Genomic DNA, 26,511 nt, shown 5'->3' with positions numbered 1-26,511 from the left:
AGATTCTATTAGGCACATGTTGATGCCTCCAGGTATTATGCCAAGCATGGACCATGATAATACCTCTTGTAATTAAAATGTGAGGCATTGACTGGCACCCACACCATCAGCTCCAAGAGGGCAGCCACCTAGTCTGTCTGGTTTGTTGTAGCCCTGGCACCTAGTGCAGAGTCTGACATGTAAGTGGTCAATAAAAGTTTGTTGACTCAAGAGTTAAAGCTATTGTGAAATACTTCAGTGCTCAGTTAGAAATAATAATAATCAAGAGTTACTCAGGAAACATTTATAGACCACATATAGAATAGGTATTGAGTAGCAAGTATATGGAAGAATGAGATTTGGCCCATGTTCTCAAGAAAGCAAAGAATAGTTTATAGTATTATAATATCAAGTGTTCATGTGTTCCAGTAAGATAAGAAAGAGTAATAAATGGTAAATATCAGAAAAGAAGCAAGATTAACACTATTTTGCAGGTAATTATGATGTCTGCCTAGAAAATTTGTGAGAACCCAAAGTATTAATGCTAAAAGGAGTACATTGTGGTGTCCAAATTGAAAATATATAAATAAAAGTTAGTAATTTTGTATAAACAATAAAAATACTTAGAAAAAAATCTAAGAAATGTATAGCTACTTGGGAGGCTGAGGCAGGAGGATCACTTGAGTCTAGGAGCAGCGAGCTGTGATCATGCCTTTGTACTCCAGCCTAGGTGACAGAGCGAGACCCCATCTCTTAATAAAAAAAGAAAGAAAAAAAAAAGAAATGTGTAAAAACAAAATTATGTCCTTAGCTAGAATAGATAGAAACATACTGTTTTATAAAAGCTAGTTCTCCCAAATACACGCATTTAATTGTTTGAAACTTGATTAAATTATCTTGGACATTCTTATTAGAAAATAAATGGCTGAGAATGGCCTTTTTGAAAAGAACCCAATAAGGCAACACCTGCCCTAGTAGATGTCAAATTTTAGCTTAATTAAAGTAGTGTTGTCCTGGAATAGAAACAGTCATCTCTGTTGATAGGCAGAGGTATAGATGGGAGAAGACGATCCTGACAGGTCTTCAATCTCCTTGACCACACAGCCTTCGATGCAAATCAGTGCAGTCTCCTTGAATCGCTTTTCTTTGGCTTGTATCACTTTGTACCATCTAGGTCCTGCTATTTCAGTTTCCTTCTGCTGCTTCCCTAAGATTGTACTGCTTCTCTGTACCCTGAAGTTCAATGCTTATCCCTCCCTGATTTTTTTTTTTAATCTTATCATTAGGAGGTTTTATCTATTCTGTTAGTTTCAGATCTCCCTTTATATTAGCAACTCTCAAATCCCCCTTGTCCAACTGTGATGGGGAAGTACATATTGCCATAATTGTATGTGGCAAGGACACCCAACCCAACTGTGAGAGGAGCATTCTAGGCCTTTGAAGGATGTTGTATCTGAGTTGGGGTCTGAAGAGTCAAATGAGGGGCTGTGGGGCTAGAAATAGTGTTCCAGGCAGAGGGAACAGGTTGTATAAAGACTCATATGCCTCTTATATCAGAGGTCAGCAAACCATGGCCCATGAGCCTTGGCCCACTGCCTGCTTTTTTATTATAAGTAAAATTTTATGGGAACAGAACCACATTTACTCATGTAAGTATTATCTTTGGCTCCTTTTCATGATACAAAGGCAGAGTTGAGTAGTTGTAACAGAGACCATCTGGCCTGCCCAGTCTTTATACTGTCTGGCCCTTTAAAAGAAGAAAAAGTTTGCCAACCACTGTTTTTTATGATTGAAGATGCCAGAAATACTCTAATTTTTTTAAGCAATATTGCTTTTAAAATACTCTGATTTCTTTTCCAAAGAAACACCTACACCTCAGAGGAAAGGCCTTCGATCAAGTGCATTGCGGCCAAAGAGACCAGAAACGCCCAAGCAAACTGGCCCTGTTATTATCGAAACCTGGGTAGCAGAAGAAGAGTTGGAATTATGGGAGATCAGGGCGTTTGCTGAGAGGTAAGGAAATGGTTAACACCTGGTCAGATACTTGAAGATTTTATCACTTTAGAACTAAAGAGTTATCACTTTAATGGTTTATTCAGTGCATCCTACTTCATTTTACTCCACCTTTTGATTTTGACTGCTCGTTTTATATAGTTTATTAAGGTCCTGTTTCTGATTTTTAATGTGTTACTATCCATTTGTCAATTTCTAATTATCTTAAATATTTTTAAATTGAAATAATTTCATACCTTTGTATGATGTAAAAGTCAGCCAAATTTCACTTATATTAGATGCCGGATGCTTAACAGGGTAGTTTCTGATGAGTTCCTCCTTTTTTTCCTGCAGAGTGGAGAAAGAAAAGGCACAAGCAGTTGAGCAACAGGCTAAGGTTAGTGAACAGAAGAAGGGGGAGGACTTCAAGGCCCAAATGAGGAGTCCCCTAAAACAGTAGCAATTGGCTGTCCAGCAGGTGGGGAGTTGGTACTGGTCCTACCTGACAACAAATTTACATCGTTAGCCCAATTCCTGCACACCAGGAGCACAGCAATTATATATTCATGTGGGTTTTTTAAAATGTGTCTCACATATACCTGGTTTTTATTAATTGAATATAGTTCTGTGGATACACCAAGCTATGGTTTTGTAAACAGTGTATGTAGTTGGAGGACATTTGAAATAAGATTTCTATTATTTATTATCTTTATAATTTCATAGGTAATTTCTGGAAATAATTTTTTCCTGGAAAATCTCTGTAGTCTGTGAAAAAGCAGATTGTGCTACAGCTCTGTAGGAGTTTGTTGTCATTGATGATCATAAAACTACTGCTGATTTCTTAGCATGTTCATACTGCAAATAATGTACCATTTGTGCCTGGGAATTTGAGATGATTACCCCTTATTTCTATTGAAAACATATAAAAGTTTTCAGCCAACTTGAATATATAAACATTGAGTACATAGGTGAAACAGACTATTTAAAAATCACATGTAAACCAAATTATTCGTCTCAAACTACTTTTTTCTCTAACATTTTATAAAACATTTTCCCAAATTCTTAAGTATCTTTTGGCTTACTGTAGGTCCTTATCTTCACTTACGTCAAAATTGGACATAATAGCACTTTTGGATTCTATGTATGATGCTGTCACAGGAAATTTATCCCCAAGCACACATACCTATTCATGTAACAATTGGCTAGTTGTTTTATTAATATTTGTGACTTATGAGTGTGTTTTGTCATCTCCACAATGTAACCTAATGTATTACTTCTTAAAAGTTCTTTAAAATGCTTATTTGCAAAGATAGCCAGCACTTCAATTTTGAAGGCTTATCCCCCAGTAAATAACTGCTAAATATGTGTTGGGTTTCTTTGCCTCCTTTTTAGCTGATTTAATCAATGATGTCTCTAAGTATTCACAACTAAATTTCTTTTCTTCTGGGGAATAAGAAATTGTGTAAAGTACTTCATATCATATTCAGGTATATAAAGTATATACAAAAGTAGTCCTAAAAAAAATGATGGGTGTGATGTCATAGGTAAGCAGTTTGCAATGACAGGAGACAGTGCAACATTGGAATTTGGTCTTAGTAAACATCCCAGCTCCACCATTAACTAGGTCTGTGGCCTTGGGCCAATTACACAAGCTCTCTGAGCCTCAGTTTCCTCACCTTATAGCATCTGCCACCATGTTTGCAGTAAATCTCACCTGTTGTTTTTACATGTGTAAGCTTATACTGTTATTCATCAGGCCACTGTTGATAAGCTGTTAGAAAATTTTAGCAATCTGTAATAAAAGATATACAGATTATCTTTAATAACCCTATAGTTTAAAGATCAATATTATACCTCTCTGTATAAAATAATCTAAAGTGTTTTTCTGTAAAAATGTTTGAATAACATAAGTAGTCTAGAAAATTGTTTTATAATTTTCAGCTTGCTTGATTATCGGTTTGCCAACTTGAATAGTGATATTTACCATTGACATGCTCTTTTTGATTGGATAAGTTAACATTACAGTAAATAGAAACCTTTTACAGCTCCCTTCATTTGGTCTCTGCCTTGAATCTCACCACTGAGCAGCATGGTATTCCTGTCTCCAGTAAGATTACGTACATCTATTTATTTTCAGTCTGAAAGCTTGGATATTTGCACAGGCCAGAAAAACTTGATTACTTTTATTTTTCTGTTATGAACAACTTAGTATTTTAATGGACACTTGAAAACATTGCCTTCATCAAGAAATTAAATTCAGGGGTAAATTTATATGGGCATATTTTCTTTTCAGAAGTAAATATCTTAGTGTGGTTTCTTAGGGTGAGAGAAATTGTGTCTGGACTTCTTACAGAATGGTATCGTTATTATCTGGAACTATTTTGGCTCATGTTTTGTCTCGGTGACTTTTTTAGAAACGATTGGAGCAGCAGAAGCCTACAGTGATTGCAACTTCCACTACTTCCCCAACAAATAGTACAACCAGTACCATTTCTCCAGCACAGAAAGTTATGGTGGCCCCCATAAGTGGCTCAGTTACAACTGGAACCAAAATGGTACTAACTACTAAAGTTGGATCTCCAGCTACAGTAACATTCCAGCAAAACAAGAACTTCCATCAAACCTTTGCTACATGGGTTAAGCAAGGCCAGTCAAATTCAGGTATACAACTGTGATTAAATAGAAGATCATTTTCCTTCAGGAAAAAGAATTTTCAGTCCTTTACCTACTGAAATGAAACATCTCTTTAGAAAATTGTTTTTCTTTACAGCTGATTGAGCAAACAAGCTGTAACAATTGGTTTGTTACAGATAATGTTCATAATATTACATTAGCAAATTCCTCTCTTACATTATTTCACTTTCAACATTTACATAGTTCACTTTGAGTGGAGAGGAATGTTTTTTATTAAAAATACAAAATGAGCCACATTTCATGCATTGGTGCCCTTCCTAGAAGTCACTACGTTGCTGGTTATTTTAAATGTAAAGCTTATTAAATGTCTTATACCCTATTAGCCACCAGCACAGCTGCCACATCTGCTACAACCATTGCCAGCACAGGTCAGACGTTCCAAATTACAGGCAATCCAGTCACTATGGCAGGAAAAGTAATTACCAAACTGCCACTTCCTGCAAACAGCAAGATTGTCGCTGTAAATGTGCCAGCAACACAAGGAGGTAAGGGAAATGTGAAGAGTTTTAATTCACATTTGCCAGATCATGCCGTTGCCATTATTTTTCATTTCCTTTTCACTGGTTTCAGTCCTCGGATCTCACATTCTATGTAGCCCACTATAAAACCCTGCCACACGTAGTTTCTCCTCAGAAACCAAGCAACAGTTAATGCTTTTCATTAAAGGGACAGTTGTTAATCATTTCTTCATCTTTTTTTAAGGTGTTGTTCAAGTACAGCAGAAAGTCCTGGGTATCATTCCATCAAGTACAGGTACAAGTCAGCAAACTTTTACTTCATTCCAGCCCAGGACGGCAACAGTCACAATTAGGCCCAATACCTCAGGCTCTGGAGGAACCACAAGCACTTCACAAGTAAGATTTCTTACAGACTTATTTGTTTTGAAGTGTTGAGCACATCAGGTTGAAGTTTTTAGAATGGCCGCTTCCAAGATTAATCCAGCTAATTTTGCTTGCCTTTTGCTTAATCTGTGACAAAGTACTAATTTGGAATAAATCTATTGGTTCTATAAATCTATTTCTTATCTAAGTAAAAATGATACATGAAATATTAATTTTTAACATTTAGTTAATAGCACATTTGTAAGTTTATAAGTAATAATGGCTTCTAGGATTTTTATGAAGAAAATTCCTTTACAGGAAAGAATGGGCAGCACTGGACCACTCAAGCTTGCTGTGCAGCCTAGTTAAGAAATAGAATGAAAAATATAATCTATGGCACTATAACTATTTAATGGTTTATTATTAGCTGATATGTGCCCATATTAAATACATCATTTCTTTGGTACTTATATTATGGAAAAAAGGTTTAAAGTTTGCAAACGTGAAAATGTTCTGAACCTAACTGTAAAACTGAAAATAACATGCTCTCTAGTCTCCCTCTTAAAACTATGACAGAACATTTGGTTTCTCATTTACTCTGGGTTATAGGAATAAATTGGAGCTTAGGGAAGGTAGGACTGAACACTTTTCTGTGACAACTAGTTAAAGAGCAGAGCCTTGCTGGATCTTGTTCGTTCCTTTTAGTCTGTAGGCTGTTCTTGGTATCGATGGCAAGGAATTTTATATGATAGCATTTGACTTAAATTTTCTCTTCTTAAAATTCCATCTTTATTCTGATGCTTAATATGATTTAAAATGTAATATCCAAGAGCCTCTGTCATTTCTGTAGGCATTTCTGTCAATATAGAATGTTTAAAGATCTTGTGTTTTAAGTCCATCATGCTTTAATCTTTTAAAAACATTTTAATTCATTGTCCTTTATGTCATTTATAGGTAATCACAGGGTCTCCGATCCGCCCTGGTATGACAGTGATTAGAACACCACTCCAACAGTCAACGCTAGGAAAAGCAATTATTCGAACACCTGTGATGGTACAGCCAGGTATTCATCCATCCAGCATTATCATTTTACATCTAAACAACCAGTCTAGGACATCCATAATACTCTGTATTTGGCACTCTACATACTATAAAATACCAATTTGAATTAATACTTGAAACTATACTAAACTTCTAATCCATTGTGAGATGCATCCAAACATATTACTTCATTTTTGGCATTGCCAATAATAGAAAAATAGGTTCAAGCATGCTTACTAAAACTATAAAAGCAGCAGCAAATAAACGGAATATATAGATTCAAATAATTAAAGTAAAGAAAGTGAGCAAAGAAAACAGTCTATATGGCAAAGTCATAGAGAAAGTCAAGGAAACAGCAAAGAAACATAATTTTTACAAAGGTAAGGCCAGATCTCATGTCATAATTAATATGAATAGGTTAAAATTACTATGTTTAAAGTTGAAGACTGTGAAGATTGAGGGGAAAAAAAAAAACCCTATACATGTATGAGAAACATACCTAAAATCCAATTACCACAAAAGCTACAAAAGGTAAAAAAATTAAAAGATGAGCAAAGACACATGAAATAAAGGCAAAAGAAGAAAGAACAAGGATAGCCCTGCTAATATTGAACAGAGTACAATTCAATATTTTATTTATTTGTTAATATTTTTTGCCAGGAATACTGTGTTGAGAACGAATTTGATATTTTTAAAAAGCAGAAAATAATTATAACGAAGAGTTTCATTTTATATTGGTTTAAAGCTAAAGATTGAATGAAAATGTAATCTTGGATCTTTATAAATTAAATAACATGTCATTAAAGTATCTGAAGCAAAACTATTTGAAATCAAGGAGGAATTAACAGCATAGTAGACTATAATTAAACTGTGTATCAACTTTTGTACTTTCAGAAATACACATTCATTTTAAATAGTTATGGACTATTTGGTGGAAAAATGATCCTTGAGACATAGATAAACCCTTGGTAAATTCCAAGAAGTAGAATGTATATAGGCCACATTCTTTAAAATAAAGCTAGGAATTTATATTAAGATATTACACTGATAACGTTTACTTGCTTGGGAGTTTTTAAAAATATATGTTCTAAGTAACTTTTTGGGGGATAACTTTTAGGTTGAAGAAACATCAAATATGTAATCACAAATTATCAAATAGCAATATTAAGCCACGATAGCAAAGCTGAACTCAGAGGCAGATTAAATTCATTCAATAGATATTTGAGCACCTACTCCGACAATTGAAATGCATTAGTGAATAAAACAGACTAAAAAATCCATAGTATTAAATCTTAATCACAAATTAGAAAAATATATAAAAAACAAGTCTTAAGGAGGAGGAAATAAAAGCACAAGTAATAATTATTAGAAAACAGAAAAGGCAAAAAATGTTAAAACAAACTATTCTTTTGCAAGTCTAATCTGGAGAAAAGGGTGGAAAATACCAGTTCATAGAATTAGGCAACAAGAAAGTGCAATAAAAATAGAATGAGCTTTTTAAAATCAAAAGATAATTTTGTGTAGGTGTCCTTGTAGTGAGACTTTCAGAATTCTCACTATCCATACTTAGGGCTAGCGAGGCATAATTAAATACCATGTTTATAAACTGAAAGTCTGAATGACTCATATCAAAGGAAGAAATTTGGAAAGTTGTCATAATGTTACCTAAAAAAGGAATTCCAGACTTCATGAATTCATGGGTAAAAATTTCTTTGAAATAGGAAACAAATAATTTCCTTATTGTAAAACCTAGTTCTAGGGCATGGGGGAAGGATAGATAAAACCTTAACCATTCATTTTATAAATTTAGCACAATTCTAATACGAAACATAACAAAGCTTTTTTTTTTTTTTAAAAGGCAATCTTCTGTGCCTAAGCAGCATTTAACCCAGAAAAGAAAGGAAGATTATTTCAGTTAATGCTGCAGAGATAGTTGATAAAATTCAATGTCTATTCCTGTTTAAAACTTAGCTGTCAGGCAGCTTAATGAAAGGAAAGATAAATGTAAAGGAGAAAATTTATAGGTGATAAAAGGTAGTATACCTAGAAAACTGAAAAATTTGATAAATTGCCAGATAAACTATAAATATTGGTAGTACTATAGTTATATGGAGACCTTGTTGAGTAGTGCCTTACGTAGCTATAATTTTATGTTTGTCTGATATCCACACGTGAATCTACAGCTTCCAAACCTCTCCCACCAGTAGGGTTTTGCCACTTTTTTTCCCCTGAAGTCTTTTTTTTTTTTTTTTTTGAGACAGAGTCTCACTCTGTTGCCCGGGCTAGAGTGAGTGCCGTGGCGTCAGCCTAGCTCACAGCAACCTCAAACTCCTGGGCTCAAGCGATCCTCCTGCCTCAGCCTCCCAAGTAGCTGGGACTACAGGCATGCGCCACTATGCCCGGCTAATTTTTTTCTATATATATATATATTTAGTTGTCCATATAATTTCTTTCTATTTTTAGTAGAGACGGGGTCTCGCTCTTGCTCAGGCTGGTCTCGAACTCCTGACCTTGAGCGATCCACCCGCCTCGGCCTCCCAGAGTGCTAGGATTACAGGCGTGAGCCACCGCGCCCGGCCTCCCCTGAAGTCTTAAATACCCATTGAGAATGGGGTTTGTGAAATGAACTGCCCAACCCTGCCACCTGGCTATGCAGTGCTTATTTAATGTAATTTAGCCAAAGTCTGCCTTCAAATAATTGATTCTTAGTAACAATGATAAAATAACAGCTGTAATGTATTGATCATTTGTGCCAGGGTATATGCACTTTGTAGGTTGCTTTCACATAATCTTCATATAAAGTAGATACTTACATTATCCTTATTTTACAGATGAAGATTTTTTTGTTTTTGTTTTTTTGCTAATTGAAACTCAGAATGTTGAGGAATTTCTCAAGCTGTTATTCTGGGACTTAAATAAGATTTGTCTGATTCCCAAGTACTCAGTACTAGTTATACGTACCAGACACTGTTCCAGGCTGAGATGACTATAGTTGTGAACTAATCAGACAAAATAACTACCTTCATGAGTCTTATAGTCTAGTGGGAAAGGTAGACAATAACCAGATGAGTTAATTATATATATTTTTAAATTTATTATTACATATAATAGTATATGAATTTTACATATGTATCATGTTAAATAGTGATAACTACTTAGAAAAACAGAGGTGGGGATAAAAATGTTGAAGAATTGGAGTTTGAGAATGATTTGCAGGGAGGGTTGAAATTTTAGAAAGGATGGTCACAGGACTCCCTTAGAAGACCTGAAGGAAATAAGAGAGCTGTGCAGATACCTGGGGAAAGGGTTTTCATGCAGAAGGAGCAGCAAATACAAAGGCCCTGAGGTGGGAGTGGGCCTGGTACGTTAAAGGAAAAGCGAGGTAGCCAGTGGGTCAAGGGTGACCCAGGGAAGAAGAGGAAGGTGAGAGTCAGAGGAGTTATGATCAGAGAGGCAAAGGCTGGGTGGGTGCGGGTGGGGGTGTGTTTCCATGTGTGCACCCATCAGACTGGAACTAAACCTTCTTCCTACCACCACACTAGCCTTTCTTAAGATGGAAGCCACAGACCCCTGGGATATAGTTGGAAATTATTAAATTTTTTAATTTGCATTTTGATCTAAAAAATTAGCATGTACATATTGGGTCTCATCTGATGACCATCATAAAATCTGTCAGTACCAGTCCTTTTATCTGTGTTTATTATGGCCGTATATCAGTACCAAGTGATCACCTTTAAGTGATAACTTTTATGTATTTCTCAAACTGCAGTACAAGGATATAGTGTTGCGTATGGGAATTCTCAAATTACAGCACTTGACCACACTATACTGTATTGTCTATCAGTTAATCTTGAATAAATGGATGAGAGTAACCAAGAAAAGTTTCGAAGGAGGAGTAATAATGGAAAACTGGCACTTCCAGTTATAATATGTTAAAGCATATTATAAAGCCACCCAAATTAAGAGCATGTTACCAAAGGAAGAAACACAGATGCAGTTAAAGAGGCATATATGAGAACTAGCTATATGACAAGGTGTCATTTTGAATCAGTCAATGATACTAGAATAATTGGTTTATAGTTTGCGGGCAGCTAGGGGGTACCAAATAAACATTTTTTTTTTTTTTTTTTTGAGACAGAGTCTCACTCTATTGCCCGGGCTAGAGTGAGTGCCGTGGCGTCAGTCTAGCTCACAGCAACGTCAAACTCCTGGGCTGAAGCGCTCCTCCTGCCTCAGCCTCCCAAGTAGCTGGGACTACAGGCATGTGCCACCATGCCCAGCTAATTTTTTCTGTATATATTTTTAGTTGGCCAGATAATTTCTTTCTATTTTTAGTAGAGACAGGGGTCTCGCTCTTGCTCGGGCTGGTCTCGAACTCCTGACCTTGAGCTATCTACCCGCCTCGGCCTCCCAGAGTGCTAGGATTACAGGTGTGAGCCACCATGCCCTGCCGAGACTTCTGACTTACGACATATACCATGACTAAGAACATACTTAGGGGGATATATCTAATGAGAGAATACAAGAGAACTTTATAAGCAATAATTAAAGCCAAAAAAAAAAAGACTGGTCTATTTGACCACATTAAAAAATATTTATAGGTTTAGAAATAAATAAAACTAAAAAGCTGACGGGAAAAATACATTATTTAACACATTAACTGCCATGTGAGTTGTATTTAACTCACGCTAGTTTTGAGCTAGAGGCCTCGTGAAGCATATGTAACTCACGTGTCTCTTTACCTTGGGAGCCACGAGAACTATTTTTGAAGTTGCATGTAACTCACACAGAGAAAATAATAAAAAAACAAACTTTTCATTAAATTAGAAAGGATCATTTTATGTTTGAAGTTTTAATTCTGTTTTCACAATAAAACACTGTGGCCCAAAGGAAAAAAGTTTTTTTTTCTAGTATGGCAGTCAGTGTGTTAAAAATACATATTAAATAAGGAGAAAAAGTAGAGAAATGGGCAGTGTGGGGAGAGAGTGTTCACAAATGAAGCACAATAACTTGAAACGGTTTTAAATGCCAACTTCTGTACTAATTAAAGAAATTCAGGCACTGTGATACCACGATGTTATTCCAATTGCTGGAATATTTTATTTTAGTGGTGATACCTAGGTTGGCAGGGTTCAATGAGATGGGCATGCAGAGGTGGTGGGAGTGTGCCTTGGTAAGACCTTCCTAGTTAGATACTATGGGCCTGCTATGAACCCATTAATATTTTGGGGAGTTTATTTTCAAAAAATCATCAGAAGCACACAAAGATGTATAAGCAAGGATTTCACCATGACATTATTTTAACACATTTCTGAACATCAAAATAGGTTCAATTTATACATGTGCAATGTATAGGAAACATCATCCAGCCATTAAGAGAAACAGAGAAATGTATATGTAATGTATATGTATGCACAGAAGGAAAAGAGGCAGGAAGTAAATATAAAAACTTGAGGAATTTGATGTTACTCTTTTTTTTTTTTTTTGAGATATTGTCTCACTGTGTTACCCAGGCTGGAGTGAGGTGGCATCTTCATAGCTCACTGCTACCTCAAAACTCCTGGGCTCAGGTGATCCTCCTGCCTCAGCCTTCTAAGTAACTGGGACTACAGGCGCGCATCACCACACCCAGCTAATGTTTAAATTTTTTGTGGAGAAAAGGGGTCTCACTTTGTTGCTTAGGCTGGTCTCACTCCTGGTCTCAAGTGATCCTTCTGCCTCAGCCTCCCAGAGTGCCAAGATTACAGGCATGAGCACCCAGGGGTTATTGACTAATTAGTAATGAATCTGTAAATGTCAAAATAGCTACCAAATAATTACTCTTAGCAACTATTCCATAGGGAGGAAAATTCTACTTGCCTTTTTTTCTAGTTTTAGGAAGTTAAACTAGGAACAGAAGTTTCTGGAAGACTATAAAGCCATTCTGGTTAAACTTCATTTATTCAGTAAACATTTATTGAACAATAACTATGAAAGCATTCTTTGAGCACTTTGCCCTACAATTTGAGGATATAGTGGTCTTTGCTCTCATAGTTCTCCCAAACTGTCAAAATAACTGTAACAGAAGCTTATTTATAAATGCACTTGGCCCAGATACTCCAGATTCTTTATTTTGTTTAAAATTCATATGAATTAAATATTAAATTATCTTATTTTTAATATTTCTAACAAAAGGCAGCATTATAAATGGCATATTTTGCATACTCTCTTTTGTCTTTCTGATTGTCATTTTGGCTTTACATTTATAGGAAGAATATTAATTGTTTTTTCATTTGACTACAGAAAGCAGGGGCTGAATAATGGTTTTCAGTGAGCTGGATGAAAACAGTCTCACTACCAACCAGGCGGGTCTTTTGGGTGTGAGCATATGTCTGTCTGGATGTATCCTTGAGCTGTTGGCATCCCAGTGTCTTTTTAAAAATTGAAAAGAATACATTCATCTGAAGTGTTGAATTATTTCAGTTCAAAATAATGCTAAGGGCGTGTGGGATTTCATGATGTTTTGGTTCTTGTGTAGGTACTCCGCAGCAAGTGGTGACTCAGATCATCAGAGGGCAGCCTGTTTCCACTGCAATCTCTGCCCCTAACACAGTTTCCTCAACACCCGGGCAGAAAAGCATAACTTCAGCAACATCTACTGCAAATCTACAGTCGTCAACCTCACAGTCACCTCGCCCCCAGCAAGGACAGGTGAAGCTTACCATGGCTCAGCTCACTCAGTTAACACAAGGCCACGTAAGTAATGTTACTTTATTTTAATGTATTTATTTAATGTACTTTAATGTAACTTTAGAGGCAGTCTTACTTATCTTATTCTTGCTATAAGTTTAAAAACATACTTTTTGTTTTAATTAAATAGCGATGGGCTTTCACTCTTGCTGAGGCTGGTCTTGAACTCCTGACTTCAAGCGATCCTCCCACCTCTGCCTCCTAGAGTGCTAGGATTATAGGCGTTGAGCCACTATGCCCGGTCTAAAAACATAATTATTTTGATAAGTTTAAAAATGTACTGATTTTAAGAAATGACTGCTTCCTAGACTCAAACAAAGATACTTCTTATAGGCAGGATATAATAAGCCCCAACTATCTAGAGTTCTTAGTTATACCAATGAGAAGGATAACCCTTTTAACCACCAAAATTTTATAAATTGGCCAATTTCCATGGAAAAATAAAATTTAAGTACATTAAGCTATTGCTTGCAAGAATAAATACTGTTATCAAGTCTTCCAGTATTGAGCAATACATTGAATGCGGTTCCCTTCAAAATTCCAAGAGATTTTTTTTTTGGTGGAACTTCACAACCTGATTTTTACAATTTATGTGGAAGAGCAAGGATCAAGAATATCTATGATATTTTTAAAGAACAGGCGGATTTTCCCTGTATGAAAACTAGTAGCAAAACTTATTATAATACTTCAGTAATTAATACAGTGAAGTACAGATACAAAAATAGGCAGATAGACCAACAGAAGAGAGTGTAGAACATGACCCCCACATGTGTGGACACTTGTTATAAGACAAAGGTGGCACTCCAGATGACTGAGGAAAAGACAGACTTTTTATTTTTCGTAAATGGTGCTGGGACAACTGAATATATGTGGGGAAACTGAAATTGGACCACTGCCTCACTTTGTATATAAATTCAACTTTAGCACACACAAACACCATAGGTAATTTAGTACATACTGAAAAGAAACAAAATTCAGGATACCTGAGTTCCTCCTTGTATCTCATCTTTAACTTGGGCAAGAGACTTGACTCTCTAACCTGAGTTTCTTAATTGGGAATAAGATTATAATAATATTTTCTCTGCCTATTCCATGAAGGCACAAGTCCATTGTGAGAATCAAATGAAGCAGTATAAATAAAGGTGCTTCAAAGTTTATAAAATATGATTATAAGATGGTTTAAAATCAATTTTTTGGAGACCTTGGTCATTCACTTCAGTGCCCTTGTTTTATAGATTAAGAAACTGGAGGAATGATGTTGCTTGTAGATAGATACCTGGCTGTCCATTGGGAGAGCTTGAACTAGAACTCTGGATTGTTTGTGTTTTTTCCACTAAGCAACATAAATATTCTTATTTTACCTTATCTATATTCCCGTAGGTGCCATTTCATAGATATTCAAATATACATTTTCATTATATTAAAGGATCTTTATAGCATAAAAATGATTTAATAAAAACACTATACAAACTGGGTGTGGTAGCACACACCTATGGTCCCAGTTACTTTGCAGGCTGAAGCAAGAGGATTGCTTGAAGCCAGCGTTTGAAGCTGCTGGGCACTATGATCACGCCTGTGAATAGCCCCTGCACCCCACCTTGAGCAACATAGCAAAACCCTGTCTCTATAAAAAATGAAAATGCTATACATACAGATTGATGTTTTACATCATGTGACTGTTTACATGTTGTGTGTTTTTTCCACAGGGTGGCAATCAAGGTTTGACAGTAGTAATTCAAGGACAAGGTCAAACTACTGGACAGTTGCAGTTGATACCTCAAGGGGTGACTATACTCCCAGGCCCAGGACAGCAGCTGATGCAAGCTGCAATGCCAAATGGTACTGTTCAGCGATTCCTCTTTACTCCATTGGCAACAACAGCCGCAACAGCCAGCACCACCACCACCACTGTTTCCACTACAGCAGCAGGTAGAGCTTTGGGTTTATCAGAAATGCTCGGTGTTATTACCATACACTGTTGGGCTAACAGAAGGGTTAAAAGAATCGATACTTCCAGCCTGAGCCACTGCGAGACCCCATCTCTACAAAAAAATAGAAAAATTAGCCAGGCATGTTGGCTGACACCTATAGTCCCAGCTACTTGGGAGATGGAGGCAGGAGGATCACTTGAGTCCAGGAGTTTGAGGTTGCAGTGAGCTATGGCAATGCCACTGCACTCTAGCCTGGGTGACAGAGCAAGACCCTATCTCAAAAGAAAAGAAAAGAAAAAGAACAAATACTATCATTGGGAAGATATACCTCAAGCCAGTGACAGTGAACTTAACAGTTGACATAGTATCACAACGTCTTGATGCTTTCATGCCTTATTTGTACAGACTCTCTGTTATCACCACCTCGCTACCCACCCTCATTAAAAAAAGATATAGAAAGGGGGCAAAAACAATGGATATCATGGTAATAATGCTCACGCTTACTCCTTGCCAAGCTTTGTAGGTGCTAATTGAGTCATGGAGGTGATCTCAGGGAGGGCAGATATATCCAGCTCATGACCTACGATTGAGAGCTGTGGGTCGAGAACCCCTTTGTTAGCCTCCTACTATAAGGAGTCACTAACTGCCACCACGCCCTAGGAGAAAAGTGAGGCTTGCTAATTAGTCTGGACCAAAAGACCTGCCTGGTTTCCAGAGGCTGCACCTTGTTTGTTTTGGAAGATGGCCCTCTGGAGAGATAGCAGACTGTACGGAGGACAGCCAAGAAGGAGGGCCCAGGCTCCCCAATTTAGGAGAGTCCTACCCCAAGCATGTCTAAATGGAGCATTTTTAAGGCATAAATCTTCTATACTGAAATAAAGAATTCTGAACTGTAGAAAACCCCTTCACATTCTTCTTTAACCACAGTCTTATGTTCTGGAGTAATAGAAATGGTTTGTCTTTCCCTTTCATAGGTACGGGTGAACAAAAACAGAGTAAATTATCACCCGTGACACAGGTGCAACAAGCCAAAGCGCTGCCAGCAGCTCAGTCATCAAGTGCGAGTCCTCCAGAAGCCCAGCCACAGACCAGTCAGCCTCCAGCTCAGCCCCAGCCCCAAACCCAGCCCCAGTCCCCAGCTCAGCCTGAAGTTCAGACTCAGCCTGAAGTTCAGACCCAAACAACTGTTTCATCCCACGTCCCTTCTGAAGCACAACCCACCCAAGCACAGTCATCCAAACCCCAAGTTGCAGCACAGTGCCAGCCTCAAAGTAATGTCCAGGGCCAGTCTCCTGTTCGTGTCCAAAGTCCACCACAGACTCGAATACGTCCATCAACTCCATCCCAAGTGTCTCCTGGACAGCAATCCCAGGTTCAGACTACAACCTCACAACCGATTCCAATTCAGCCACATACATCTCTTCAGATACCTTCCCAAGGCCAGCCACAATCACAACCCCAGGTACAGTCTTCAACTCAAACTCTTTCATCAGGACAAACGTTAAATCAAGTTACTGTTTCATCCCCATCCTGTCCTCAGCTACAAATACAGCAGCCACAGCCCCAAGTCATTGCTGTGCCTCAGCTGCAACAACAAGTCCAGGTTCTCTCTCAGATCCAGTCACAGGTTGTGGCTCAGATACAGGCTCAGCAAGGTGGTGTGCCCCAGCAAATCAAACTCCAGTTACCTATTCAAATTCAGCAAAGCAGTGCTGTGCAGACTCACCAGATTCAGAATGTGGTTACAGTGCAGGCAGCCAGTGTGCAAGAGCAGTTGCAAAGGGTTCAGCAACTCAGGGATCAGCAGCAAAAGAAGAAACAGCAACAGATAGAAATTAAGCGTGAACACACCCTCCAAGCTTCTAATCAAAGTGAAATCATTCAGAAACAGGTAAAGTTATTAAGTAAAAGCAGCATGTTCAGTAGCTTGAATTATTGTGCTGTGCATTAGACTTAGTGTTTCGTTGTGTTAGGTTTCCTGAGACAAAGTCATTTAATGTTTAAATTTAGAAGAAGCTCTGGATTGACCAAAAAATATTGAATGACTACTATGGTTTGGAACTTCATTGGACATACATATATAGTCAGTGCTTATTAGAAACTACCTATATTTTGGGAGGACTAAGATGGGAAGCATGGAGTTACGAGTTTTAAGTATCATTAATGTAGAACTTGAAGGTTTAACTAAGTTTTAAAGCCACTTCAGGCATCATAGCAATTTGTTTGAAGTTGTCATTCCTTAGTTTGCATGTAGACTTATGCAAATTATAGACAGATTAGATTCATTTGCATTTCTAGTCATACCTTTGTAAAAAAGTTTTCAATACATATTCCATAGCCTAAATAAAACGTGGCATCATGCAGTGACATCTTGCATTGGCATTTTAGTGAAGTAAGGTAATTTAGATGAGTTAGAATTGTTCTACTAAAATCAAGTCACATGTATAATTCCCCGTAGCATTACTGGAGAAAACTTTCTCTTCGTTTATGGTGTGCTCCACTCAGCACTACGCCGGAGTTTGGGTGTGGATTTCCAAGTCATGAGACCTTCATTTAGTTCCTTCCTCTTCCATTCACAGTCCATGAAACTCACTTATCTCTCCTGAGCTATATCCTCATTAAAACCCCTCTCTTTCCAGCCACACAAGATTATTGTAATGATTAAATGAGCTCATATATATAGAAGCACTTTTTAAACAGCAAAATGATTTTAAACACGTAATATTCCTGTAAATTGGTGTCTCATGTAATATGTTTAAATGCATTGTTACTCAGCTTTCAGTATTGTAATCTATCAATTGAGAATTATTATAGTATCTGTCTACCCCTGATCTTTGTGTAAGGGGGAATGAGGAGCAGCTCTTTAAAATTAGCGCCTAGGAGGAGAACATAACGTTTAAAAACATGGCCTTTGGCGAACAACAGCCAGGTTAAAACTCCAGAATATTATTTACTATTTAATCTCAAACAAGTTGATTAATTTTTTTATGCTTCAGTATCTCATTTATAAAATCATCCTTATGGTTCAATATCTTTTTGCGGAATAAATGAGGTAATGTCAAGTGATTAGCTCAGCATGGTGCCCAACACGTGGTAAGCACCCAGGCCATCTTGTAGCTGCTAATTTTATTTGTACTAGGATATAAAATTCTTAAAGGTTCTTTGAAAAACACATATATGTGCTCAGATTTCTACTGTTGTTATCTATCTGCTAACTTGTGATCATTATAAAATATGTGCTTTTGGATTTGTTCTGTCCTGAAGGTGGTGATGAAGCATAATGCTGTAATAGAACATTTAAAACAGAAAAAGAGCATGACTCCAGCTGAAAGAGAAGAAAATCAAAGGTAGGGGAGACGGGGAGACACAGGGTCTCATCTATTCTTCTCTATAGTGTCCACGTGCAGAGTTCTGAATTTATACTTTTTTTTACCTTTACTGAAGTTCATTAAATGAGAACACTTGGCACTAATAGTTACTCATAACTGGTTTGAATCACTTTTGGAAGGTTTCCAGTCACAGAAAGTCTGTGTCTCATCTGTAGAGGTGTAGAAGAATCATGTTTTAAGCCTTTCATAAACACCCAGTGTTACATAGGTGTGTGTTTTTCTCTAGAATGATTGTCTGTAACCAGGTGATGAAGTATATTTTGGATAAGATAGATAAAGAAGAAAAACAGGCTGCAAAAAAACGGAAGCGCGAGGAGAGCGTGGAGCAGAAGCGTAGCAAGCAGAACGCCACCAAGCTCTCCGCTCTGCTCTTCAAGCACAAAGAGCAGCTCAGAGCCGAGATCCTGAAGAAGCGGGCGCTGCTGGACAAGGATCTGCAGATTGAGGTGCAGGTAAGAGGGCACTTCCTCTCCTTCTGTGTCCAGTTTGCAGCATCCAAGGTTCTTCTTTTTTCCCTTGACTTGTTGGTTAAACTTAAAATTTTAGCTTGTTTTCTAGAATTTCCATTTGTGTATATAGAGTACATAGAATAAAAAGCAGTGAGACATACGTCTTAAAACAAGACAGAGCTTTTATATCTAAATGTATAGTTATAATGTATTCCCTCAACGAGCCACTCTGGGAGGTATTGATTTAATTGTTGTAGAACTCTGTTGGAAATGGCTTTTATTGTCTATGACATAGTCTTGCCAAAAGTCATTTAGGAGCCAAGTTTCATGAGAAAGGTAGACAGACTTCAAAATAATGTTGAAAGAATGAAAAAATGTGCCCATTAAATAAGACAGATTTCTTCCTTGTAACTGATTTCTGTAGGCATTATTAATCTGCTTTCTTGGGGATTTTATTGAAAAATGAAAAGACATCTATCATACATATTTACACAGCTTTTTAAGAGAAGTAGGCTACCTGAAACATCCCATAAAGTGTCTTAAACAGTTTAAGAAGGTGAGAAATATCACGAAAATACTAGACAAATAATCAACATTATATAACTCTGAAACATCAAAACTCTTCCTACTGAAGTCAGAAATCAGACAACAGTGCTAACAATCACCTTTGTTATTTAGCATCTCTTGAAGTTCTAGCTACCATTATGCCAAGAAAAAGAAACAAGAGATAAAAATTGTAGGAAAGAAGACAACATTGTTGTCATATATGATATGATTATTACATCAGAGCCCCAAGAGAAATATTATTACAATTTATGAGAGAATTCAGTAAGGTAGTCTGTTATAAGATAAACATTAAGACTACAACCATCATCAAAGTGTAATGAACTAAAGAGCCAATTCACAGAGCAATAGAAAATATATAAAATATTACCTTCTCCCTTAAATTAAGATACATTTCAGATAGATCAAAAATTTAAATATAGAAAAAGAAACCGGCCAGGCGCAGTGACTCACGCCTGTAATCCTAGCACTCTGGAAAGCCGAGGTGGAAGGATCACTGGAGTTCGGGAGTTCTAGACCAGCCTGAGCAAGAGTGAGACCCCATCTCTACTAAAAATAGAAAAAGTTAGCCAGTCGTGGTGGCATATGCTTAGTCCCAGCTGTTTAGGAGGCTGAGATAGGAGGATCCCTTGAGCCCATGAGTTTTAGGTTGCATTGAGCTATGATGATGCCACTGTACTATAGCCGGGGTGACAGACTGAGACTCTGTCTCAAAAAAATAACAATAAAAACACAACCACAAAAACACTAAAATAAACCTGGATTGTCATTTTTGTAATCTCGGAGTGGTGCGATTCCTTTTTTTTTTTTTTTTTTTTTTTTTTTTGAGACAGAGTCTGACTCTGTTGCCCAGGCTAGAGTGAGTGCCGTGGCGTCAGCCTAGCTCACAGCAACCTCAGACTCCTGAGCTCAAGGAATCCTCCTGTCTCAGCCTCCCCAGTAGCTGGGACTACAGGCATGTGCCACCATGCCCGGCTAATTTTTTCTATATATATTTTTAGCTGTCTATCTAATTTCTTTCTATTTTTAGTAGAGATGGGGTCTTGCTCTTGCTCAGGCTGGTCTCGAACTGCTGAGCTCAAACGATCCGCCCACCTCGGCCTCCCAGAGTGCTAGGATTACAGGCGTGAGCCACCGCGCCCGGCCTGCGATTCTTAAGCATTACAAAATTCAAGTGCCACACAAAAGAATAGATTTGATGGCATAGGAAGAAGAAAATCTGTATAGGAAGAAAAAAACCATAAACAATATTCAAAAACAGATAACAAACAGGAAAAAGATTTTTGTGACATTTGTGGCAGAATTAGTAATCCTGAAATTCAAAGAGTTCTTAAATCAATAAGAAAAAGATGAACACTCTAGTATAAAAATGTATAAGACACAAAAACAAGCAGTTTTCACATTTAAAAATGCCAGTTCCCAATAAACCTGTAAAAAGATACTTAATACCATTTTTTAGAGACAATACCTTTTCTCCAGAAACTGCCATTTTTTCTATAGAACATTTCATCAATATGTATAAAAAGACTGAACAGTGGATACCGTTTGATTCATTAATTTCATTTGTAGAAATTCATCTAAAACAATAGGCAAGATATATGAACAAGGACACTTATTAAAGTGTTAATAATAACAGAAATTTGGAATCAGCCTCAAGTCCTGTGATGTAGGAAAAACCAAACTGTTTCTCCTATATGTACTCTCACAACACAGGTCACTTCTGATACCAGATGTGTGGGATTTTTTTTTTACTATTTACCTGGAGATAGTGTCAGATCCCACAGGTGGAGGGCTCAGTTGCACAGGACTGCCTCCCCCCACTTCAGATACCACTGGTAAGCCCCAGGTGGTTTTACCTGTGCTTCTGCCCAACTGGCCACAAGTCAAGGTTCCTATAACCCCCTCCTCGGGGTTTGACTAATTTGCTAGAGCAACTCACAGAACTCAGGGAAACACTCAACATTTATCTGCTTATCACAAAGGTTACCAACACCAGATGGAAGAGATGCATAGGGCAAGGTATGTAGGAAGGGGCGCAGAGCATCCGTGCCCTCTCTGGGCACCCCACCCTCCAGTAACCTCCAAGTGTTTAGCTATGTCTGGAAGCTCTCCGAACCCTGTCCTTTTGGGTTGTTATGGAAGCTTTATTACACAGGCATGATTAATTTCATTTTGAGTGAATTCAGGTTGTCATTGTGTTAGTTGTCTTTCTTCATGTTACATGTTTTCATTTTTTGGCATTTGAGTTTTGCAAGCTTATTTTTAGTGAGAGGAGTTTGTTTTTGTTTCCTCTCTTGAAGCCCCATGTAGCTTAATTAAACCTTAACTTCAAGCAGGGAGCCTGCTCTTATCGCCCACCTCACACGAAGCATTTTTAGTCCCCTGTACCCTGCAGAAGCTATTACTGTTGCTTGGCTACCACTTCTTAGTTCTGAATCTGGAGCCCAGCAGGTTTGCAGTTTTGTGTCTCCTTCCCATTAAGATACTTATATCTTATTCAAGCATGACTATGTGTTTTCAGTTTTGTCTTTTTTATATCTTATTATCATTGGTATGTTCTTGAAAGGAGAGGGAGGATCAAAGTGTGTATCCACTGTACCCTCGTAGCCATCTGGGTTTTCCTAAAATCCATCTCATGATGTTTATTATAATCACATCATGTAAATTAGAAAAATGAAACTCAAGATTTCATTGTTCTTTTTTTCCCTAGAAAGTTGAGTCTCTTTTTTTTAAATAGAGAAGAGCTGTTGAATAATTATTCACACTGCTTATCTTCTTAGAAGACTATCTAGACTCTAAACAGAGAAAATAAGACTTGTTAAGTCAGGGCCATTCAAGTTTATTTGGCAAAATTTTTGTGATGTCGTGTTTAAAGGCTTCCTCAGGTACTAATGTAATGATTGTTACTAATGTACCCCTGGTGCATGGGGGCAGGGGGCACTACACAGAGGCTTCAGGGCAAACTGTTTGTCAGATACAGATGAACCTTATCTTTAGGCAAATCCTTGACATTGTTTGGGAGTTTTTTTGTTTGTTTGTTTTTGTTTTTTCTGGTTTTCTTTTTATTTATTTTGTTTGTTTGTCTGTTTTGTTTTATTTTGAGGCAGAGTCTCACTCTGTTGCCCAGGCTAGAGTGCCGTGGCATCAGTTTAGCTCACAGCAACCTCAGACTCCTGGGCTCAAGCAGCCCCCTGCCTCAGCCTCTCAAGGAGCTGGGACTACAGGCTCATGCCGCCACACCCAGCTAATTTTTATATATTTTTGTAGAGACAGGGTCTTACTATGATGCTCAGGCTGGTCTGGAATTCCTGGCCTGGAACAGTCCTACCACCTCAGCCTCCCAAAGTGCTAGGGTTATAGGCATGAGCCACCACATCTGGCCTGGAATTTTAAATTATTGTAGAAATTTATAAATGTCTCAAATTTTAAGAAATAGTCCAGGTCATAGCTATGATTTATTTACATAAAGTTTGTTCATGGATGCCAATTACAGTGGTTTTTCCCTGGGGTGATACAATTTGCTTTGATCATCATTTCCAAGAGTAAGTTGTAATACTGAATAGCAGAAATGTGGCTAAAAAGTATTTCCCATGAAAATAAGTAAGAATTTTAATTTATGGCTAAATCCATACTCAGAAAATAGTATGTTATGTTCCCTAACTCTTCCCGGCATCTTAAACTCTAGACATAGGAGCACAAGGCAAACCTGCCTCTCATGCTGCTTTGTGCTGGGGAGCCCACGTTTTGAATCTCATGTTCAGTCTCCCTGTGAGGACTCAGAACAAGAGCAGCAAGAAGAGAGCAGCCAGTGACACTTGAAATCACCTCCTGAGTAACCACTGAAAGAACCGAGATAGGTCAAGGGCAAGCCAGGAGGGACATTCTTTCTGGACACTTGTTTATCTTCCTTCCAGGTCTCCTTCGAAGTTACTATAATTAGCAGTTTTTTTGTTGTTGTGTAATCTTCATTTCCTGTTTCTAATGGTTTTAATTGGGTTTAAGATATAGTAAGAAAACTCATGTTCAGAATTACTAAAACTTTCTCACCTCAGGCTGAACTATGGAGCTACTTCGACAAGGGAGGGTAATGTGATGTGCTCTGGCCAGATCAGTGATGGTCTTGTATTGTCTTTGACAACAGGAAGAGCTGAAGAGAGACCTGAAAATTAAGAAAGAAAAAGACCTGGCGCAGGTGGCGCAGGCCACGGCAGCAGCTGCACCCTCCCCCCCAGTGACGGCAGCTCCTCCAGCCCCTCCACCCTCACCTCCCCCTCCACCTGCTGTGCAGCACACAGGCCTCCTGTCCACGCCCACCTTACCCGTGGCTTCCCAGAAGAGGAAGCGGGAAGAGGAAAAAGACTCAAGCTCAAAGTCCAAGAAGAAGAAAATGATCACTACTACCTCAAAGGAAACTAAGAAGGACACAAAGCTTTACTGTATCTGTAAAACGCCTTATGATGAATCTAAGTGAGTAGATCTCTTTGAGCTCTAGTTTATTTTCTTAAAAGTTTAGCTGTTAAATTGATAGTTTTGAAGAAAATGAGTATATTGGTAGTGATATAAATAAAAATAGTTAAATGTAAGGGTGATGATTGATCTGTGGTCTTGCATCTGATATCCTTAACCTTGACACTAGTAAAGTAAAATTTGCTATTTCACGTGTTTGTGATTCTTGTTTGTCTTTTGTTATATTCTTTTCTGTCAAAAACAAGCTTTCTGTTGCTCCTTTGCTTTCTCTTCCCTCTGGATTAACTCCAAATCAATCAGTAATGCTGTCTGGAGAAGGAGGTGTATTATTGTCGCCCAAAATTGAGACCGTCCTTTCTGGGATCTGTTCAAAGCCCTGTGATTATATTAAATCCTAGAAGGCCGGGCATGGTGGCTCACGCCTGTAATCCTAGCACTCTGGGAGGCCGAGGCGGGTGGATCGCGCAAGGTCAGGAGTTCAAGACCAGCCTGAGCAAGAGCGAGACCCCCATCTCTACTAAAAATAGAAAGAAATTAGCCGGCCATGGTGGTGCGTGCCTGTAGTCCCAGCTACTCGGGAGGCTGAGGCAGTAGGATCACTTAAGCCCAGGAGTTTGAGGTTGCTGTGAGCTAGACTGACGCCACGGCACTCACTCTAGCCAGGGCAACAGAGCGAGACTCTGTTTCAAAAAAAAAAAAAAAAAAAAAATCCTAGAAACCATCTGAATGAATATGAATGGTGGAGGTTTCAGATTTGAGCAGTTTGGGTTTTTTTAATTGTTTTATTTTAAGCAGTTCTGTTTTTTGTGTTGAAATATTTCAACTTACTATTTTTGTCAAAGTCCCTACTTTCTCATCAGGGACAAAATGCAAAAAAATACAAAAAATATTCTTTTCACCTGTTCTTCAAGTATGACACTGAAAAAATTTGGCACATGGAAGCTGTTTTTGACAGTTGTGACTTGTATTTGGTGATATAAACGAGATTTTAGAGACATTAAACCATAAATGTAGTTTCATTTTTGTTGGTCATTACTATAATTTAATTAAGTATTTAGCTTCTATTTTGAACATTAAAATGTAGGCCAGCTTTTTAAAGCCACAATTAACCATAATATTTTTTACTGTACCAAAAAGTTTATTTGATTGTGCTTAAAAAAATATGATCATTTAGAATTGGGAATGCTTAACCTTAAGTGGATGCCTAATGAATTCATGAAATAAAATCGTAGTCTCTTTGATGATGTTCAGGTTGCAACATTGAAGCTGCTCTGCTGGCAATCACACAGTCTGTTTGCAAGTGCCAGATGAAAAAATTTTTTGGTAGATTTAGTTATATGTTAAATACTGATCATTTTAGGCATCTTCACTTTTCATTGTCTTATCTCATTGAAAATTAGACATAATGTAAAAAGTGGAACCCTATTAACTGATTTTTCCCTTATTTTAATACAAGTGTGCCTCACTTTAAGCAAAATACACTAAATGATTTCTGAAACAAAGCAACATGAGTTTGCTTTTTCTTATTTGAAAAAATCTGTTTATAGGATTTCTCCAAATAACAAGGATTCTTGGCCTCTATAGGGTATTCAGATCACAGAAATTTCATTTCACACAACTTTTTTGGGATATCTAAGTTGCATAAAATGAGGTGCACACGTACATGTGCTCATTCTATTGAGATTGCTTCATTATTTTGTGGATATTTCATTTATTTCAGTTTGTCATTATTAACATTTCAGCATACCAGGTTCATTCATTCCTTGTTTTAGGTGGGATGAGTTAGTGTTTTTTATCAGTATTTCATAGTCTCTCATCCCAAACTAGGCTTGTTTGGGAATCTAGTGAGAGTGACTAAAAATTGAAATTCAAGTCCTGAACTTACTTCCAGAACACAAAGCCTACCACCCTGTGGGGGCAACATACAAAAATCCCTTGGAAGACCTCCACCCGTGGCAGTGAAAATCATAGTTAAAAAGAAAACAGTTAGTGGTAATAGGATAAACCATATGCCATGTATTATTCCTGCACATTCATGAAGTAGGTCAGTTTGAAGCTTCAGGTGAATCTACCAAGAAATGCTTTGAGAGACCTAAGAATGCCAATGTTGTCAGCAGGGCCAAGTCTGCTTCCCTGGATTCCTGCCAGTCTCACTATGACTTTGACGTGGTGTCCCTACACAGCACCTGTCAGCACATACAAGTGTGTGTTACAGAGTTACCTTTTATTTTGTTGTCAGGGGTCTTATATTACTAATACAAAGGCCTTGAGGATTTACTGTATGTAGTTACCCAGAATTACACACTTATCCAGCCACACCTTGCCAAATACTGTGACCCCTCACACAGTTTTGGATAACTATCCTTATATTGTTCTCTGTGCCCTGTGTCCCTGGTTTTGAACTGAAGCAGCTCCTTACAAGTTCTTTACCAGTTAGTTAATCAAGCCACTCTCC

The 26,511-nt window shown here is 37.7% G+C and overlaps 1 protein-coding gene across 3 annotated transcripts in view; it reads left to right on the top strand.

Moving 5' to 3' along the window:
* BPTF (bromodomain PHD finger transcription factor) overlaps window positions 1–26,511 on the top strand; it is a 125,261-nt gene that overhangs the window by 86,205 nt on the left and 12,545 nt on the right. For 2 of the 3 annotated variants that reach the window (XM_069482784.1, XM_069482783.1), the window contains 11 exons: window positions 1,842–1,992; window positions 2,326–2,368; window positions 4,386–4,632; window positions 5,368–5,519; window positions 6,441–6,549; window positions 13,045–13,262; window positions 14,963–15,185; window positions 16,162–17,078; window positions 18,452–18,534; window positions 18,803–19,028; window positions 23,731–24,056. In XM_069482784.1, the coding sequence (XP_069338885.1) occupies window positions 1,842–1,992; window positions 2,326–2,368; window positions 4,386–4,632; window positions 5,368–5,519; window positions 6,441–6,549; window positions 13,045–13,262; window positions 14,963–15,185; window positions 16,162–17,078; window positions 18,452–18,534; window positions 18,803–19,028; window positions 23,731–24,056 (2,695 nt within the window). The remainder of the gene's footprint in view (window positions 1–1,841; window positions 1,993–2,325; window positions 2,369–4,385; window positions 4,633–5,367; window positions 5,520–6,440; window positions 6,550–13,044; window positions 13,263–14,962; window positions 15,186–16,161; window positions 17,079–18,451; window positions 18,535–18,802; window positions 19,029–23,730; window positions 24,057–26,511) is intronic. The other variant, XM_069482786.1, reaches the window with a different exon arrangement.

The sequence above is a fragment of the Eulemur rufifrons genome, chromosome 9, assembly GCF_041146395.1.
Source record: "Eulemur rufifrons isolate Redbay chromosome 9, OSU_ERuf_1, whole genome shotgun sequence".
In the NCBI taxonomy this organism is placed as follows: domain Eukaryota; kingdom Metazoa; phylum Chordata; class Mammalia; order Primates; family Lemuridae; genus Eulemur; species Eulemur rufifrons.
Note: the sequence above shows the minus strand (reverse complement) of the source record. Positions and strands in the feature narration are given on the sequence as shown.